Source organism: Ricinus communis, chromosome 7 (genome assembly GCF_019578655.1).
Source record: "Ricinus communis isolate WT05 ecotype wild-type chromosome 7, ASM1957865v1, whole genome shotgun sequence".
Lineage (NCBI taxonomy): Eukaryota > Viridiplantae > Streptophyta > Magnoliopsida > Malpighiales > Euphorbiaceae > Ricinus > Ricinus communis.
This window is the reverse complement of record NC_063262.1, coordinates 1,850,768-1,867,414: the sequence shown is the minus strand read 5'-3', so window position 1 is coordinate 1,867,414 and position 16,647 is coordinate 1,850,768. Positions and strand designations below refer to the sequence as shown.

At 34.0% G+C, this 16,647-nt stretch overlaps 4 protein-coding genes across 10 annotated transcripts; 3 read left to right on the top strand and 1 right to left on the bottom strand.

Moving 5' to 3' along the window:
- The first annotated feature begins 841 nt into the window (after positions 1–841).
- On the top strand, positions 842–5,247 carry LOC8264204 (uncharacterized protein At1g03900). The gene is made up of 8 exons (XM_015722959.3): positions 842–1,271; positions 2,449–2,480; positions 2,707–2,807; positions 2,903–2,975; positions 3,179–3,210; positions 4,241–4,331; positions 4,514–4,625; positions 4,696–5,247. Exons 1-8 carry the CDS (start codon positions 1,167–1,169, stop codon positions 5,005–5,007), a joined length of 858 nt encoding a protein of 285 aa, XP_015578445.2. The 5' UTR covers positions 842–1,166; the 3' UTR covers positions 5,008–5,247.
- Positions 5,248–5,835: 588 nt separating this feature from the next.
- Positions 5,836–10,721, top strand: LOC8264205. 7 transcript variants are annotated; one of them, XM_048376502.1, is made up of 6 exons: positions 5,836–6,293; positions 7,642–7,819; positions 8,185–9,094; positions 9,185–9,289; positions 9,974–10,137; positions 10,228–10,721. In XM_048376502.1, the coding sequence occupies exons 2-6, from the start codon at positions 7,733–7,735 to the stop codon at positions 10,420–10,422; spliced, it is 1,461 nt and encodes a 486-aa protein (XP_048232459.1). In that variant the 5' UTR covers positions 5,836–6,293; positions 7,642–7,732; the 3' UTR covers positions 10,423–10,721. The 7 variants fall into 7 exon arrangements, with proteins under 7 accessions (XP_048232459.1, XP_015578432.1, XP_048232458.1 ...); XM_015722946.3 differs by having other exon boundaries at positions 5,847–6,293; positions 9,968–10,137; XM_048376501.1 differs by having other exon boundaries at positions 5,848–6,293; positions 9,179–9,289.
- Positions 10,722–10,759: 38 nt separating this feature from the next.
- LOC8264207 (protein trichome birefringence-like 42) lies at positions 10,760–12,706 on the bottom strand. The gene is given in 8 exon segments (XM_048376503.1): positions 10,760–11,379; positions 11,381–11,497; positions 11,579–11,650; positions 11,652–11,706; positions 11,709–11,760; positions 11,834–11,861; positions 11,863–12,002; positions 12,074–12,706. Coding segments are annotated over 8 exon segments (1,251 nt in total). The 5' UTR covers positions 12,479–12,706; the 3' UTR covers positions 10,760–10,997.
- A 1,189-nt stretch (positions 12,707–13,895) lies between these two features.
- LOC8264208 (senescence-specific cysteine protease SAG39) lies at positions 13,896–15,361 on the top strand. The gene is made up of 2 exons (XM_002525077.4): positions 13,896–14,455; positions 14,634–15,361. Exons 1-2 carry the CDS (start codon positions 14,020–14,022, stop codon positions 15,245–15,247), a joined length of 1,050 nt encoding a protein of 349 aa, XP_002525123.2. The 5' UTR covers positions 13,896–14,019; the 3' UTR covers positions 15,248–15,361.
- Positions 15,362–16,647: the final 1,286 nt, after the last annotated feature.

Here is a 16,647-nt window from a genome sequence, read left to right as displayed (position 1 = left end):
TCCAAGGCACATGACAATAACTGCAACAGTGCCTCAATCTAGATGAAACCTGCATTGTCTCCAAGTTCCGGTTCTGATTGTAAGTTGTATGTTTCTGTATAACTGACTAATTGACAAGGTGCTGGGATTCGTTAGTCTTTACTTGTGTATTAACTGTAATTTACATCATTTTGTGCGAAGCCCACCAAACAAGTAGCTTGCAACTATTGACACTGACAGATAGATTATCATCGGATTGTCAAGCATTAATACAGTTTTGAAATTATAATTATTTATTTATAGTAAGGTTAAACCTCAATCTTTGAATTATTCTGTAAAAATAAATGATTATTGAAATATTTTTGGTCAATGGAAAAAATGAGAGAAAGGCGACTCGAACTGAATATACGGATTTTTTAAAAAAAAAATTTAATATTTTTTTTAATCTATCCTTCATTTAAATTAAAGCCGCCTTTTCATTTTTAAAATTTAAATAAAAAAATGAGTCTTAATAACATTTTATTATTTTTTCTTTTTTTAGGAGCCATATTCATATTATATTTTCTTACATATTTTTTTTAATAATAAAAATTAAATGAAAAGTAATAAAAAAATATTTCTGAAATATAAGTATTTCAATATAAATGAAAATGAAAATGAAAATGAAAATGAAAAGTTAATTATGTATAATAGATAGACATATAAAATATAATTTTTCATAAACAGGCTAACAGCTATGAGCAAATAAATTTTTAGTTTAAGGTCCCATATGAGTTGGATATTCCTCAATCCGATAACATTGTTCTTCCTTACAAATCAAGCATCACCCACCCCACCAAACCTTTTCTATTGACTCACATCTTAACCGTACAATGATAACAACAAAAGGACTCATAACCAAAGCCGTCGGATTAACTACAAACACGTCTGCTGAGGAAAAAAATAATCTAATCTGACGGTTCACATTAATTAGAGTGATTATCAAGAAGAATCTGAACATGAAGCTCCGCGATCTGTGTTTTATTTGTTCTCTGAAACGAAACCAGAGAAAATTGAGAGAGAGTTTTCTTTTCCAAATTAATAATCTAATCCTTCGATTTCCAAGTGCTGATTTAAAGCTAAATTTTTCTGGAAGTCTTTTATTTTCTCGATTTAAGTTAGTTCTTTTTGTATCTCTGTGAAAGATCATGGAGATTGAAGTGAAGGACCTAAATGATCAAGAGAAAGAAACTGAAGAAACTGAAGCAATAGAGCTTGTTCTCTTTCATGTTTCTGAATGCTACATTTACTTGGTAAAGCGCACACACTCCTTCTCTTTAGAATTTGTGTTTAGTGAATCCATCTTGTTATTTTATAAATGGGCTCTTGGCAATGGTGGAAAAGATTGAAGCTTTTTGTTTTAGGAGATAGAGTGGTAGGTGAAAAAGATCAGGATTTAGATTTGGATAATTGAGTTAAATTCTTTTTGTACAATGCAAGATGTAGTGTTTTAGGTGTGTTTTGCTGTGAATAAATCTCTAAGATAAAGGTTGATTATCTTCAATTTCAATAATGAGTTTCTGGGAACAACAAGTTTATCTCTGTAGAAAGTGTCATGGAGGTTTTCTCCTACCTTAGGAAAGGCAAAAATTTAGCTAAACTGGGTACTTCATATGATCAAAAGATTACTGCTCAACTTTTGAGGTTCAATTTTTTTTTATTATTAAATCATATGTCAAAAATGTGGCATTTTGTTTCAGATAGACTCTCTTCTAGTGGAATATATTAAAAATTAAAAATTTCTTAGAATTTAGACTTCTTAGTGAGTGGCCTAGGCCTTGAACTGTGAACGCTGAAACTGAAGAAAGAAATATTATCGTCCTATGGAAAGAGACAGGTTGAAGACTTGAAGAGTATTATAATTATAAACACACTGATCATAAACCTAAATCCTTCTATAGCGAGAAGCTGATACTATAGTTAGAGTGCTTTAGATGTTTCTGATACTTGTTATGTGCACTTGGTATTTAATATGCATACCCAGTTATTTTCATGCTATTAATTTGTTTATTTTTTTAATGTTTAAATCTTTTTCCTATTTCTGTCATATGAAATTTGTTGGTTGATTGTGTAGAGCTATTGATATGCTACATTTGTTTACACAATTTTAGATCTAAGCTGGTCGATTACAATTTTTAGGCTTTTAACATTTTGCCCTGCATTATACAGAAGTCATACATCCGTTATGTTCATGACATCCACTTCATTCACTTGTATGGTAAACCCATTACAATTTGACATTCCCTGTGCAAGTTAAAGTATGTTTACAATCGGGCTGATGATATTTGTTCTTCCACTGACTTTCTGTATATCATTTTTTCACCCTTATATCTATGTAAATTAATTGCATATAGACAAATAATTGCTTGATTAAACCAAGTTCAAGAAAATAATCAGTTAATAAGCTAATTTTATTTGTTAACTTTGCAGATACCCCCAAGGAAAAGTGCTGCTTCATGTAGGTTTGTGCTCAACTTCTCCAAAACGCAAATAGGGTGCCTGATATACTGATTCATTAAGCACTGTGTCTCTTATTTAATAATTCTTTTCATTGATGAGCTTTTTTTTGTTTTTGAAAAATTTTGTAAATCAACGTCTTCATTCTAACTTCCTCTACAACTTTGATTATGTGGCCGTTTCATGACTTAAACTTGTTATCATATTATATACATCTGAAGTTTATTTCAGGGCTGATGAATGGAATGTTAACAAATGGGCATGGGAGGGGATGCTGAAAGTCATTAGCAAGGGTGAAGAGTGCATTATCAAACTTGAAGACAAAACGACAGGTTAGTTGAAATTTGATTGCCGTAAGGTAGAAAAAGCTGTGAATTATCTTTGCTTAACACACGGTTTCTGAACTGGTTTCATTAATGTTATATAGGGGAATTGTATGCAAGGGCATTTTTGAGAGACGGCGAGCCACATCCAGTTGAACCTGTAATTGACAGTAGCAGGTAAAGTCTTTGTCTCATTGAAGATGGGGTTCATTTTTGTTTCCTATTAACTTTTTGGATGTGTGTTTGAGTTTTCAGCACATGGTCATGAGTCTCTAGTCTAATGTATATCTTAAAACCTGTGGTTGTTTGTTAGCTTTTGTTTGCCATGCCTGTAACATGATCTCTGGAGGGTTTCTAATCGAAAATCCTTTCTTTTGTAGATATTTTGTTTTGCGCATAGAGGAAAACATAGGTAAGCTACCATGCCTATTGATTTGAGTCTTAAATTCAAGCTGAAAGTTCTCTTTTTATGGGATAATATTGGCACCTTTATCTGTAACTGTCTTAGGATTCCTCTTTTACAAAGAAACAGATGATAAACTGTATTCCATCCTCTCCTTGCCCCCTCCCCCCTTCTCCTTTTTCCCTTTCCTGTTTTTCCCTTCTTCCTGCATTTAAAGGACCATACTCTTGCAAAAAGTGACAAGACTAATTGCATCAGGTGGCCTCTTTATTTGTAGTCTTAACTCCTTATTTTCATCAGGGCCATTGCTACAATCATATTGTCATTACCATATTTGTAATCACTGTTTATTTTTAGGGAAAAACTAATTGCTATCAAGCTTGAGTAAATTACAAATCTGTCACATTGAATTATCTACAATAACAAGGACAGATTGTTAGATGATTTTTAATTCTCTGATACTTTTGAAGATGAAGACTTTAGATATCCAAAATCCCAAATAGACTGACAGATATTGTATTTCGACACTTTGGTCATAATCATCTTTCTTCTTGTTTGCCTAGGGAAAATAGTCAACTCTCTGGATTCTCTCTGGCCCTGAGAGATCCGCAGCCAAAATAATCATTGTTGCTTAAATATTTTAAGTGTACCTGACTATATTATTAATGGCACTAAACATATTTTCGCTTAAAATATATTTTTGCGTTGCATTACCCATATAGAAAAAGTTGATCTTCTAGTGATGCTCTGTTGCCTTCTTGCTCATCTCTTTTATTGACAAGTATGTCTATAATACCTGGATTTGATCAGATGCAATTTGAAGGATTTTGTAGGCTCATTGATCAGGGCTTAATAGAAGAACTTATCAGTTTTCGAAAATTAAAGATTCAGATCAAGAAATTGAATTTCAAATATCTGTTGAAACATATCAATTAGTAGAACCATTGATTAAAAAGAAAAAGATGCTGTATATGAATCACTTGCATATTCTTCTGATTTATATGTATCCATTCTTTTTAGTTTTGGGAAAATCTTGCAGGTGGTCGCCTTCGGCATGCATTTATTGGCATAGGATTTCGAGAAAGAACTGAAGCCTATGACTTTCAGGCCGCCCTGCATGATCATATGAAGTATGTCTCAACATACATAAATCTGCAAGATTTACTTCTCGTTGCAATGTCTCCAAGTTGCACTGCTGTTATTTTCTTTGCGTATTAACTTATGCTGATAAGATTTCCATATATTACATGATTATGTATAACAAATTATAACTAAAATTATAAAATGTCTCTTTTGATGCCTCTCATTACAGATATCTGAACAAGAAGAAAACAGCAGAAGAGATGGAACAACATTTTCAGAAAACCTCCACAGTTGATTACAGTTTAAAGGAAGGGGAGACCCTTGTGCTACAAATAAAAAATGTAAGCTCATTTGCATCTTGTTTAAATTCTACGCGAACACATACATCCTAACAATTTCTGATGTCCACAGAAAAGTGGGAGTGGCATGAAGTCCAAGATTTTGGATCAGGGTCTAAATAATCTCTCATTAGAGGAGAAGGGTGAACAAAAAGAGCTCATCCTTGGTATCAAACTGCCCCCACCACCCCCAGCTCCAGTTTCACCTGTGACTTCCCCGAGATTTCCATCAGACTTGCCTCCGAAAATATCCCTTGATGGAACTTCTATAGATAATTCCCCAAGGCTGAGAAAGGAAGAGGCTAAAGAGCAACATTCTCCTGATAATGAGAGCACACAAGATATCCCGGATGATGATTTTGGTGATTTTCAAGCTGCCGGGTGAAGTAAGATTTAAGACTGACCTGTTTAGATAAACATCCAACTATGAAATGCTTGATGATCATGCTTTTGTAAAGTATCTGGTACATATTACACAAGTCTTAATTATTTTGGATAATGAGATATGCGACTAAGAGTGGTTTACTTTTTTTGTTTTTTTTTTTCCTCTCTCCCCAGTTCTGAGTAGTTAGGATTTCTGTATAATCAAAGTTTTATGGAAATAAAATAACTGCTTTAGTAATAATGAAGATCTTTTTTAGCTAAAGCTAGCCAAATCTTTCTTCATGGTTCTCAGGTTTGCTAATTATTTGATGAAGATGGATTGTATGATTAGTACTAAAGTAGTCGGATGGTTCTAATGATACTTGAAAAGACAATAATAGTTAATTTTTGAGTTATTAGTAGCAGAAGTACATTGATTTCTTTCTGTTTCTTTTCTTTCATTTCAGGTCACAGAATTCTTTTCCTTCTCTCATATGCTTCCTTAAATCACTTTCATGTATAGTTTGGATGCATATGACAATGTAAAATTTATCCTTTTCTTGAGGGGATTATTGAAAGCTAACTTCTTGTGTTCCCATAAACCAACCAAAATCTGTTACACCTATCCACAAAAAAAGCCTTCTTTATCAACAAACCATCCCATATATTTTTTATGACTTGCAAGCAAAACTACCAAAGCCTACTTTGATGTTTACTTCAAGATTTCTAATATTCTTTTCTTGCAAGCTTCCACTGCAATATTGTCTCTGACCATAAAACCCTATAAAATGGATGTGGGTTTGAGATTGATTGCTTCTTTCTCTTTCTTCAACTCTCTCTCTCTCTCTCTCTCTCTATCTTCTCAAAAAAAAAGAAAAAAAAAAACTCTCTCCTTAAAAAAACAAAAAAACAGTTGTCTTGATTGGGCTTGATGGGTGATTGTTCTAAAGGCCCAAACTGAACCCAACTACCAACTAACTCTTTTTTGATAGAACTGCATCACAACACCACATAAAATTTAAGTGGGATCCACATATCCACTGGTAGAAGCTTAAGGACATATGCGGGACCCACAAATTATTTTTTTACGACTAACTTCTCGTATGTGTCACACAGGAAGCCAGTTCACGTCTCTCTCTCTCTCTCTCTCTCTCTCTCTCCACACTCCTTTTTTTTTTTTGGTCTAAAAGTAAATTTTAGAGTCTCTTAGAAAAAGCTGAACTGAATTGGATTTATTTATAGATAATAATAATAATAATAATTTGATTCATCAAAGGGCTTCTGGGCATCTTTCGGCTGTCACAGTACGTAAGTTCTCTTACTTTCTTTCTGGGTGTATGGTGCTGGGTTTACTTTCTTCTTCTTTTGTTTGTTAGAAAGTTTTCTCTTTGCGTGTGGTGTTTGAGGTTGCTTTGAGGGTATCACAGTGCTTGTTTTGATGATCCTACCCAAAAACATATGATTTGGCATGCTTTTTCCTTTTCTTTTTTTTATTGATTTTCTCTTTTTTGGTGGTGAGTCGTGAAATTTTAACCCAAGTAATACAAAAGTTTGCAATTTGATATGTTAGCTCGTATGCGTTTACTAAGCTGCTTTAAGGGTTTTAATTGGCTCACGAATTTTTAGAATATTTTGTTGTCGAACTATGTTGGATTAGTAAGTGGGTGCTGAGATTACTCGATATAGTTTGTTGTATGAGCTGCTGTGTTGGTCTGATTGATTAAATATATATAGACCTTTGGTCCTAAACTCCGCTATAAAATAGTCCAAGTTTGCTTTACTGTCTTCTGTTGACTTTCCTTTTCTGTAGTTCATTTTTCTTTTGATAATCTCGTGTGTCCAGAAATGATGCTGTTTGACCAGAGATTACCAGGCATTGGAAAACTCCCAAATCCTGATTGTGTATTTTTTGCAATGCCCTGCTGGTTATACTTCTCACCTAAAAATTCTTGTTGTTTATTGGATACAGGAGGTTTTCTGCTCTGCCGAAGAGTATCTGCACCTAAGCATTTGATTAGTTTTTAATTATTATAGCTAACATTCATTATCCTAACTGTATGCTTGGACTAAAATTTGTTTTTCTTCTTTAACTTTATCCAAGTTGGATACTTTTGTCCAAAAAGTTTTCTTTACATGGCTGCTTTAGAGAAAATGTTGTTTTGCTGGTTGCATGTTTTCTACTAGCATTCTTCACAATTTGGAGATTGACTGAAACTTTAGTAATGTTTCCATCAGTTGCTCATGATTTTTGGTGATCATTGGAACACCCGTATGTCAAAGTGGCTTTTTATTATTTTAGTATTCTGGTTATTGCTACTCGCCATCGAAAATGATTTTTGTTTATATTACATGTTTGATTTTGGATTATGATATCATGTTTAGTGAAGTAATTATCAAATCTGCTGGTTTGACCTTTTCTAATGGGCACATGCTCTAGATGAATTAGATATTTATGAAAGTTAACTATATGATGTCACTTATTGCATGATCCGAGTGAAGATTTGTGGTGCATTTTCTGGATAGGATCTCTCTATCATGTACATGATTACTTTGCCTTGGTCCTTGCCTATTTGCTAAAGGAATATGATCCAATAAATGGCACTTTACATTTGTATCTCTTTTCCCCTTTGCTGACTTTTGGATTAAAATTCTGCAGATAAGTGGAATCTGTAAAGATTCTGACCATATTATTACAACACCAAGTGGAAGGAGTTTAATATCTGTGTCTGAGGTCATTTTTTACCATTATGGATCTGAAGGGCATATCATGGGTTGGTAATATTTACCAGAAGTTTGAAGCTATGTGCTTGGAGGTTGAAGAAGTTATGTATCAGGTATGCCTTTTCTATGATATGACCTTAAATGTTGCAAAAGCTTTAAAGCTGCGAGAAGGATTCTAAGGCATCTACCTCTTAACCTCTTGATCTTCCTAGTCGGCAGCTACACAAATTGCTGTAGTTACTCCTGTAATTGTTGGGCTTTCCTTGGGAAGTTGTCTATTGTTATTTATTAACCACTTGGTGCTCTTTCCATGAAATGATCATCTGCTTTAGAACCCTTATATCTCTTCATGTTCCTGGTGTTACCAAATATTATCATTCAGTTGAATTGGTTTACTTCATTGTTTCTGTTACTGAGAATTGACTTCCCAAAGCTAGTAGCGATATTTGTTAATATAAATTTTTATCATTTTGGACAGGACACAGTTAAATATGTTGAGAATCAGGTACAGACAGTTGGGTCCAGTGTTAAAAGGTTCTATTCAGATGTCATGCAAGATTTGCTTCCCCCATCTTCTGTGGATGCAGCTAAAGGTGCAGGCGTTGATGTGCCGCTGGAGCTTTATGCTGATCTTGGAATCTATATGAAGCCAAAGGTAGGTGTGAAGGAAAAGCAAGGAAAGGTTGATGATAGAGAGAGGTTGACTGAGGATCCCAAAATAACTACTGATAAAAAATCAATGGATCCACTCACTTTCCACCGACTTGGTCTTGTGGAAAATAGGTTTCCACTATCACAAGGGAATTCTGCTGGAGGGGCCTCAAGACAACATGGGAAAAGAAGTCTGTCCAATAAATCAAATCCATATACAAGGAAAAACTCTAACAGGGAGAATATGTCTGTTGATAAGAAATTAGAGGCTATCAGTTGTTTGGATAAAGGTTTAATTAGAGCTTCATTCAGTGAACGTTCAAATGAAAATCTAGGGGATTCTGGTGGAGGAGCCCCAAAACAATATGGTGATAGTTGTCTGCCTAAAGACACAAGTCTGGGAACCAATGGAAATTCAGAAAGACAAAATATATTCCTACATGAGAAAGCAAGGGTCGTCATTCCTTTGTATAATGATTTGACCAGAGCATCCTCAATCTGTGAACTTTCAAATGAAAATCACAAGGATTGTGTTGATCAGCAGGCTAAAATTACAACTCCAGGGTCTGTTGAAATGACAGGGCATGACTCTGTGGATGAAAGTAAATATGAGATTGAAAATGCAAGTGAACAAATTCCTGATATTCCTGATATGGTTAATTCAACTGAATCTGGTGCGAGTAAAGGAATGGATATGACATGTTCCTCACATGGCAGCTTATCAGCAGAAGCACATGGTGACTATTTCCTGATCCTGTTGTTTTTGTTTAGTGGTTTTCATTCTTGCATTGGATGTTCTTCCTTATCTTCTGATTTGACAGCTGCAGATGATTGTATGAGCCATGGGGCTGATTTTCCTGCAGATTCCTTTGTAAATGGAAATGGGAAAGGACAAAGTAGTGACAGTGATGAGGATTTTGTGTCTAATTCAGGTATCCATATGCTTCTTGCTCAGCTGCATTTTCGAGCCATCTTTATTCTCAGTGAGATTAGTAAAGCATATTTATTTTTTATTTTTGTTGTGCGTGTGCGTGGGATTCTACCAGCTTATCTATCTTTTCTGACTTGACTTCAAATGTAGTCTATTATCAAGAACTAGGCTTGTGCAGCAAGAAACTGTTTATTTTCAATTTTCATTACATATTATTGCACAACTTACTACCAGCTTATAATTGTGGTCCGTATTTTCTCACAAACCATTTAGTCTCTTCTCATATGCCTGCCCATCATAGTTGGATCTCTAACATTGCATAAGAGCTTGTTTTGGTGTGCATAGTGGACTATCTGCTGTCTGCTTCTGTTAGTTTGACTGCATAGTGAACTGTGTTGCTTGGTCAAAGTCTGGTTTATCAAGCCTAATGTGAAGGGATATATTATTATCACTAGTAGAAAGAAGATTTTCAATTTAATTTTATTCATTATGGTAGTCTTTCAAATCGTTATATTCGTTTTACACAAGCAAATGGAACTTGCAATTATAAGACTGCATAATCACGGACATATTTTAACAGTTTGCAGTGATAGATATTCTTGTGATAGCTAGTAGTGATATTTGATTATGCTGTTCTTTACTTTTATAAACCTACTGACGGCTGCTTGAATTCCATTAGGGTCAGATGACTGTAACACAGATGTGTACAAGATTGATTTTTCTATCAGCCATGAAATGGAAATCATTCAACAAGTTGACAAGGCAAAGCTTGAGGAATCCTGCATTTTAGTCAATAGAGATGAATGCCATTATCTTCCTCAAAGTGAAAGAAAAAGCAAATCTTACAAGGTACTCTCCCACTCGCTCCATTTACTTGTTTAATTATCAAATGTAGTAATTTTTGTTTTGGTCTTCTTTTTTTATATATATTTTTTCCAGAAGAAGATTCGGGATGTTTTCTCTCCAAGAAAGAGGTCAATGAGGAAGCACGAACAACTTTCAATATGCCCCGGCAGTGATTCAAATCCCAATCAAGAAGAGTGTGCCAAGAATTCAATGCCAAGACATACCATAAAAGATGCTGATAGATACTCAACTCCAGATTGCTGTGATTCTGAGTGGGAGTTTCTTTAGACATCTGTAAAACAAATTTGTGTATATAGATAACTATTCAACTGTTTTTGCAGCCTTCCCTTGCAGATCAGGGGGATTAAAATCCTTTTCCCGGATGTTAATAATGGCTGCTCCAACCCGTTTCTTTGGCTGTGAAGTTGGCAAAAATGGCAAAGGAAAAATGGATGTATAATCTCCTATATTGGTGAAAGTTAAAAATTTGTAATTCACTTTGGCTTATTTTCCCTGTGGTATGCCTGATGGGAAAACAAGTTTTTATTCGCTCAGACATATGATGCAGCTCTACTACTTATATGTTATATCCTCTGTTCAGTGTTGTATGCCTTGAGGAGCCAGCCCTCATGATCATACTTGACAATTTGAGAAAATGCAAAAAGATAAATAAATAAATAAAATGAAGGAAGACCAGAAAAAAAGAGAAAAGAAAAGCGAAAATCATAGGCGTAAGGATCTAATCAATCTTGCCTCAGAGTAGCAACTGTTATTGAGAGAGAGAATTTCATTTGGGAACAGTTTGCTTCATGATTTTCTATGTTACCCAAATAATACTAATCTAGATTGATCAAGCGGAAATTCTAGATTGAAGTAGTAATATCTGGTGCGCTTTCTGATATTATGGCTGCATACAAGAGTTTGTTCCATGTATCAGGTAGTCCAGGCAAACACCAGTGGCTGCAATCAATGTGAGACTCCGGTTGTAGTTGCTGCAGTTCAGCTATCAATAGCTTCTGTTGTTTTCTTGCATATATGGCTGGATGCGCATCTCTTCGATACTCTAATAGCTTCGTGATGTTCAGGTACCTTACAGGTGTCTTCATGCCTCCAATTATTCTTTCTACAATTTCTTGTACCGGCATTGGAAAAGCATATGCATAGTATTCATCCATGATGGGTTGCGTTCTGTTGTAACACCACATCTCCCCTTTGCGTTTGGGTGATATACTCCGGAAAAAGACTTGTTTTCGTTTCATCAATGTTGCCATCAATTCAATGAGCCCAGGTTCTCATAGCCGTTATGAATGCAGATTTGATCTCCATTCCCTCCAATTTTCCATCATATTGAAATAGATTCCACCTGCAAAATTCAGTCCAAATTCCATGGTTCAAGTTTATGATTCAACTCTGCATAATCCCCATTATATTCGACTACACATACGCTTTCAACGATCCACTGTGAATCCACCAGTGACCGGTGTTAAATACCATAAAATCAGCTCCTCTCCACTTCTGCTGAGGGTGAAAGTTTGTCAAGCCTCAGAATCCTGCTTCCATTTGCTTGCTTCCACTGAGTTGGACTAAAAATGGGCTCCAGTAAAACTCTACAGAGCAATTATAGTCCTGTGACAGCAACAAAGACTTCTGTCAAGGTTTAGATTCTTTATTAGACGTACCTGGTAAAGATTCTGCTAACTCTTATCGTTGCCTTGAAGACTTTATAAACACTTCTTCTGACATCGACACGAGCGTATGTCAGAATATAGAAGACAAGCAAGTGACTCCTATTGGTTTCTGTCAAGTGAGTCTCCAACTATTATCACCCTCTTTCCTCTAAGTCTCTCAAGCATGTCTGTGCCATTAAACTTTTGAAAGTAATCTACATCAGACAATGATAAAACTACAGAAAGGAAAACATATCAAGCAATCCCATAACCTACCTTGGAATGTTGCAACCCTTAGCTTCCCAAGTCCATTTCTCGTAACCAGAATCTGGCCTTCCATTTCTTTGGCAGCTCACTTTATCACTGAGAAATGAACACAGAGAAGCGGTATATACAGGAATTGTCTCAGGATCATAAACCCAATTTCCATCAAAGATATTACATTTCACTTCTTTCTCATTTACTAGGTTCTTACTCTCAGAGAAATTCTCAGGCTCTAACGATTCTATGCTATAAGTGGGAGTTGATGATGCTATTGATATGGCTATCTTTTGGACAGCTGAAAGGTTTAGTCTGTCCTGGCCATGATTCAGACTAAGTACCAGGAAAATGCAGCCTATAAAGCTTGTAAATGCACAAAGGCTCCAGGTTTTGTTGATGGTGGAAGTGGTGTCCATTGAGTTTGTGCCAAGTCTCTTGCAGTTTGGTTTAGCAACTGGTTTAATGTATTTCTCTAGGTCAACTGAATTTATAAAATTGGCGACCTAATTACTGTAAGTTTTAAAAATGACCCGCAGTACTCTCAAGAATCTTTCCGTTCCAATCAGGATCAGTCTGACTCTCTGAGGAGACAACTTTCCCCTTGTGCTCATGCAAACAGCTCAAATCAGTGAGTCTTGAGTTAAGAGTCAGTGGCAACTGGTAAGAACAGCAGATGAAAATACATATGGGATTATTAGGTACCCTCTCTACCTATTTCGTGGCGTTTTCCTACATTTGGTGTGCGGGTAGATATCAACTTTCTGATTAGGACTATGATTTTTCTTTACCTTTTTATGGAACATAAATGGCATAATAAAAGTGTAGATACTATGGATGTACACAACTTGTAGTAATGGACAAAACAATAGGGCAAATGCACTTTCAGAGACAAACGATTTGATTGTTGTAAACAAACAAGACCAGTCTACCTCATAACCAAAGGGCTCCAAGTTTAATGACATCTCCTCTGGAACATATTTTAAAGACTTAGGTTGTCCTTTTTTAAATCTGACATACTCTCATGTTATTTGATTTGTCTCTTCTTTTCTTTTCTTTTTTTTAATTTATAAAATTATTGCATCAAATTATTCATATTCTCTTATTCGATTATCATCAATAAAAATGTAAAGGAAATTTTTTGAAATTATAGCATATTTCTAAACTTGCATTCAAAAGTATAATTAGTAATTTTGCATTTGAAGAAGTAAAAAAAAAATAAAAAAATTTAGACAATATTTTAAATATAATGTTTATATTATTAAAGGGCTATCAAACTAACTCTTGCTTAGGACTATAAATATTATTGAACTGGTTCTAAATATTAGAAACAAAAATATTATATAATATTAATTACGTAAATAAAGCAAATTACAGTAGCAAAATTAAGAAAGAAAATATTTAAGGCTCTTTTATCTCTTGTAAAATTCTCAAGCTCAGTTTTCTTTAGGGAAGACCTTTTCCAAGAAAGTATTTTTCACATGTTCTGAAGTTGATACGTCCGGAATAATTAGTGGCAAAATATTAATTTTCAATTAAGAAAAATAATTTGTAATTTTAAAATAAATAAAAAAATACATAATCTTTTTTTCTTTCTAGATTTCTTATGTTTGAAAGACAATTAAGTTTCAGATTTCTAAATCTCGAATCTCAATTTCACCACATTTTACTCTTGAAAAGATCCAAACTTGAAATCAAATTCTTTACTGCCACACACATGTAACACTTTGAAAGTTTCAGAGATGAATCTCATTACTGGAACCACATGCATCACTGAATGTTTCAAATCTAAAATCTCTTTAAAGCTACAAAAGCCATAATGAGGCGAGACTTTAAAACTGAATTATTATTTTTTTCTTGCACTATCTTTGTTTTTAGACAGTTAAATTATTAGTGTATCTCAACACAGGCATCTTCTCTGCTCGCACTACACAGACTTCACCACCAATATACTCCAAAAATGGCTTTCCTATGCAAGGGGAAAATTTTGCCGATTGCCCTATTCTTTGTTTTGGCAATGTGCGCTGACCAAGCTGCTTCCCGAGAGCTCCATGAATTAGAGATGACTGGAAGGCATGAGAAGTGGATGGCAAAACATGGAAAGGTTTATAAGGATGATAAAGAGAAACTAAGACGGTTTCAGATATTCAAGAGTAATGTTGTATTCATTGAATCATTCAATACTGCTGGGAACAAATCCTACGTGCTTGGCATTAACAAATTTGCAGACTTAACAAATGAAGAGTTCAGGGCTTTCTGGAATGGATACAAGAGGCCTCTTGGAGCATCAAGAAAAATAACACCATTTAAGTATGAAAATGTCACTGCTTTACCTTCTAGCATAGACTGGAGAAGCAAAGGAGCTGTTACTCCCATAAAGGATCAAGGAGTATGCGGTAAGTGACAGCCAAACAAACATTTTGCATTATATATATGTCTTTTGGTCCATCATAGTTCTAAAACTATATTGAGTAATATTTAGCGAAAGCTCAATGTTCCTACATGGCTCTTAATTTCATCATTTTTGATCTTGGTTGTCTGATATTATTAGGCCTGCAATTTTTGTATACGCAGGAAGTTGTTGGGCTTTCTCAGCTGTGGCAGCAACTGAAGGGATTCACAAGCTGAGAACTGGAAAATTGGTATCTCTATCAGAACAAGAGCTTGTAGATTGTGATGTTAAAGGCCAAGATAAAGGCTGTCAAGGCGGTCTAATGGTAGATGCTTTCAAATTCATTAAAAGGCACGGTGGAATGACCAGTGAAGCTAATTACCCTTACCAAGGAAGAGACGGAAAATGTGACACCAAAAAGGAGGCTTCCCGCGCAGTGAAAATCACCGGTTATCAAGCTGTTCCAAAAAACAGCGAAGCGGCATTACTGAAAGCAGTGGCTAACCAACCTGTTTCAGTCGCCATCGATGCTGGTTCATTGTCCTTTCAATTCTACCGAAGTGGCATTTTCACAGGAATATGTGGAAAAGACATAAACCATGGCGTTGCAGCAGTGGGGTATGGCAGGAGTAACTCTGGATCAAAATATTGGATTGTCAAGAATTCATGGGGCACTGAATGGGGTGAGAAAGGATACATCAGGATGAAGAGAGACGTAAGATCGAAGGAAGGCCTTTGTGGTATAGCCATGGAATGCTCCTATCCAACTGCCCAAGTACAAGCATCATCAGATTAGAAATAGCTTTGTTTCTGCTTTCTCAATTTTATTAAATCTTAATGTTTTCTTTGGATCATGTACATTTCAATCTCAGAAATTCTAGCAATGGAAACTCTAGTATTTTTGTGCTAATTGGGAATTGCATGGAATTAGCCTTTTAAGATCTTTTTGCCAAAAATTCTAGTTAGAGGGGGCAATTTAATATTTTAATTTTAATTTAGGGGTGATTATAACAAGAAAAAAAATAAAATTCTTATATATTATTAAAAAACTTATAGTCAAGGGGGGCAATTCCCCCGCCCATAGAGAATGGCTTCATCATGTCAAACGCTAGATATATTTTTTAAGTTCGTTACGGGCTTTATTAAGGTTGAAAATACCCAAGTCCCTACTGCTATGCGATTCGAATTTGAGTCGTCGTAATACTGAAAGAAATGGTCTGATTCTAAGCTATAATCAATATAAATATTCAATTCGGCTTTATTTTCCGAGTTCAAGTTCAATCTTATTACATACTTATTTCAATTTGGCTTCAGTTTGCTACTTAGGAAAAAAATTATATTTTGATCTTAAACTTTATTTAATAATATATTCAACATACTCAATTTTAATTTAATCCTTAAATTTATTATCAAATATCAAATTCATTCAAAATTAAATTTTTATTAAATTAATATTTAAAATCAATTTTCTTAGAGTAATGTAAGTATCAAACTCATTTAGAGTAAGATAAATTTATTTTTAATATAATATTTATATTTATAATTTTTTAAAGGTAAAAAAAATAATTAACATGATTTAACCTTTTGGTATAATAGATTGTGTAAAACTTTATAATTCAAATATACTGAGTAATGGTATATAATAATTTATAACACATTTATACTCAAATTTAATTACTCAAAAATATTGATAATAATCAAGTTGGACAGTTTAAACATACAAAGGTATCATACGTGAAATCTAATTTTAAATTTAAAACGAGCATAGAAAATTAATAGAGAATATGCAACTCTTAAATTTTTCAAAATTATCAAATACTTTTTTTTTTATTCTTCATCACAATTATCAAATTCTAATGTATAAATTCAACTTATATCATATTAAATCAAATTAAAGAGTTATAACTCCCATCAAAATATTAAGACGTGGATAACAATTTAGGTTATTTAAATTTAAAAAAAAAAATTGGATTTTACATATATATTGATAAAATTTGTAAATTAAAAAAAATATTAAACTGTTATATCAACTAAAAAATTCTAATTTCTTAGAAAATGATATTAAATAATTTTAAGAGAAAAAAATATTTCACTAAAATCTAATAATATCTTAATTTTGGACATATTTGATATTTGATAATAAGTTTAAGGACTTAAATTAAATTTTTTTTAATCAATTAAGCTCTTTGACCAGTT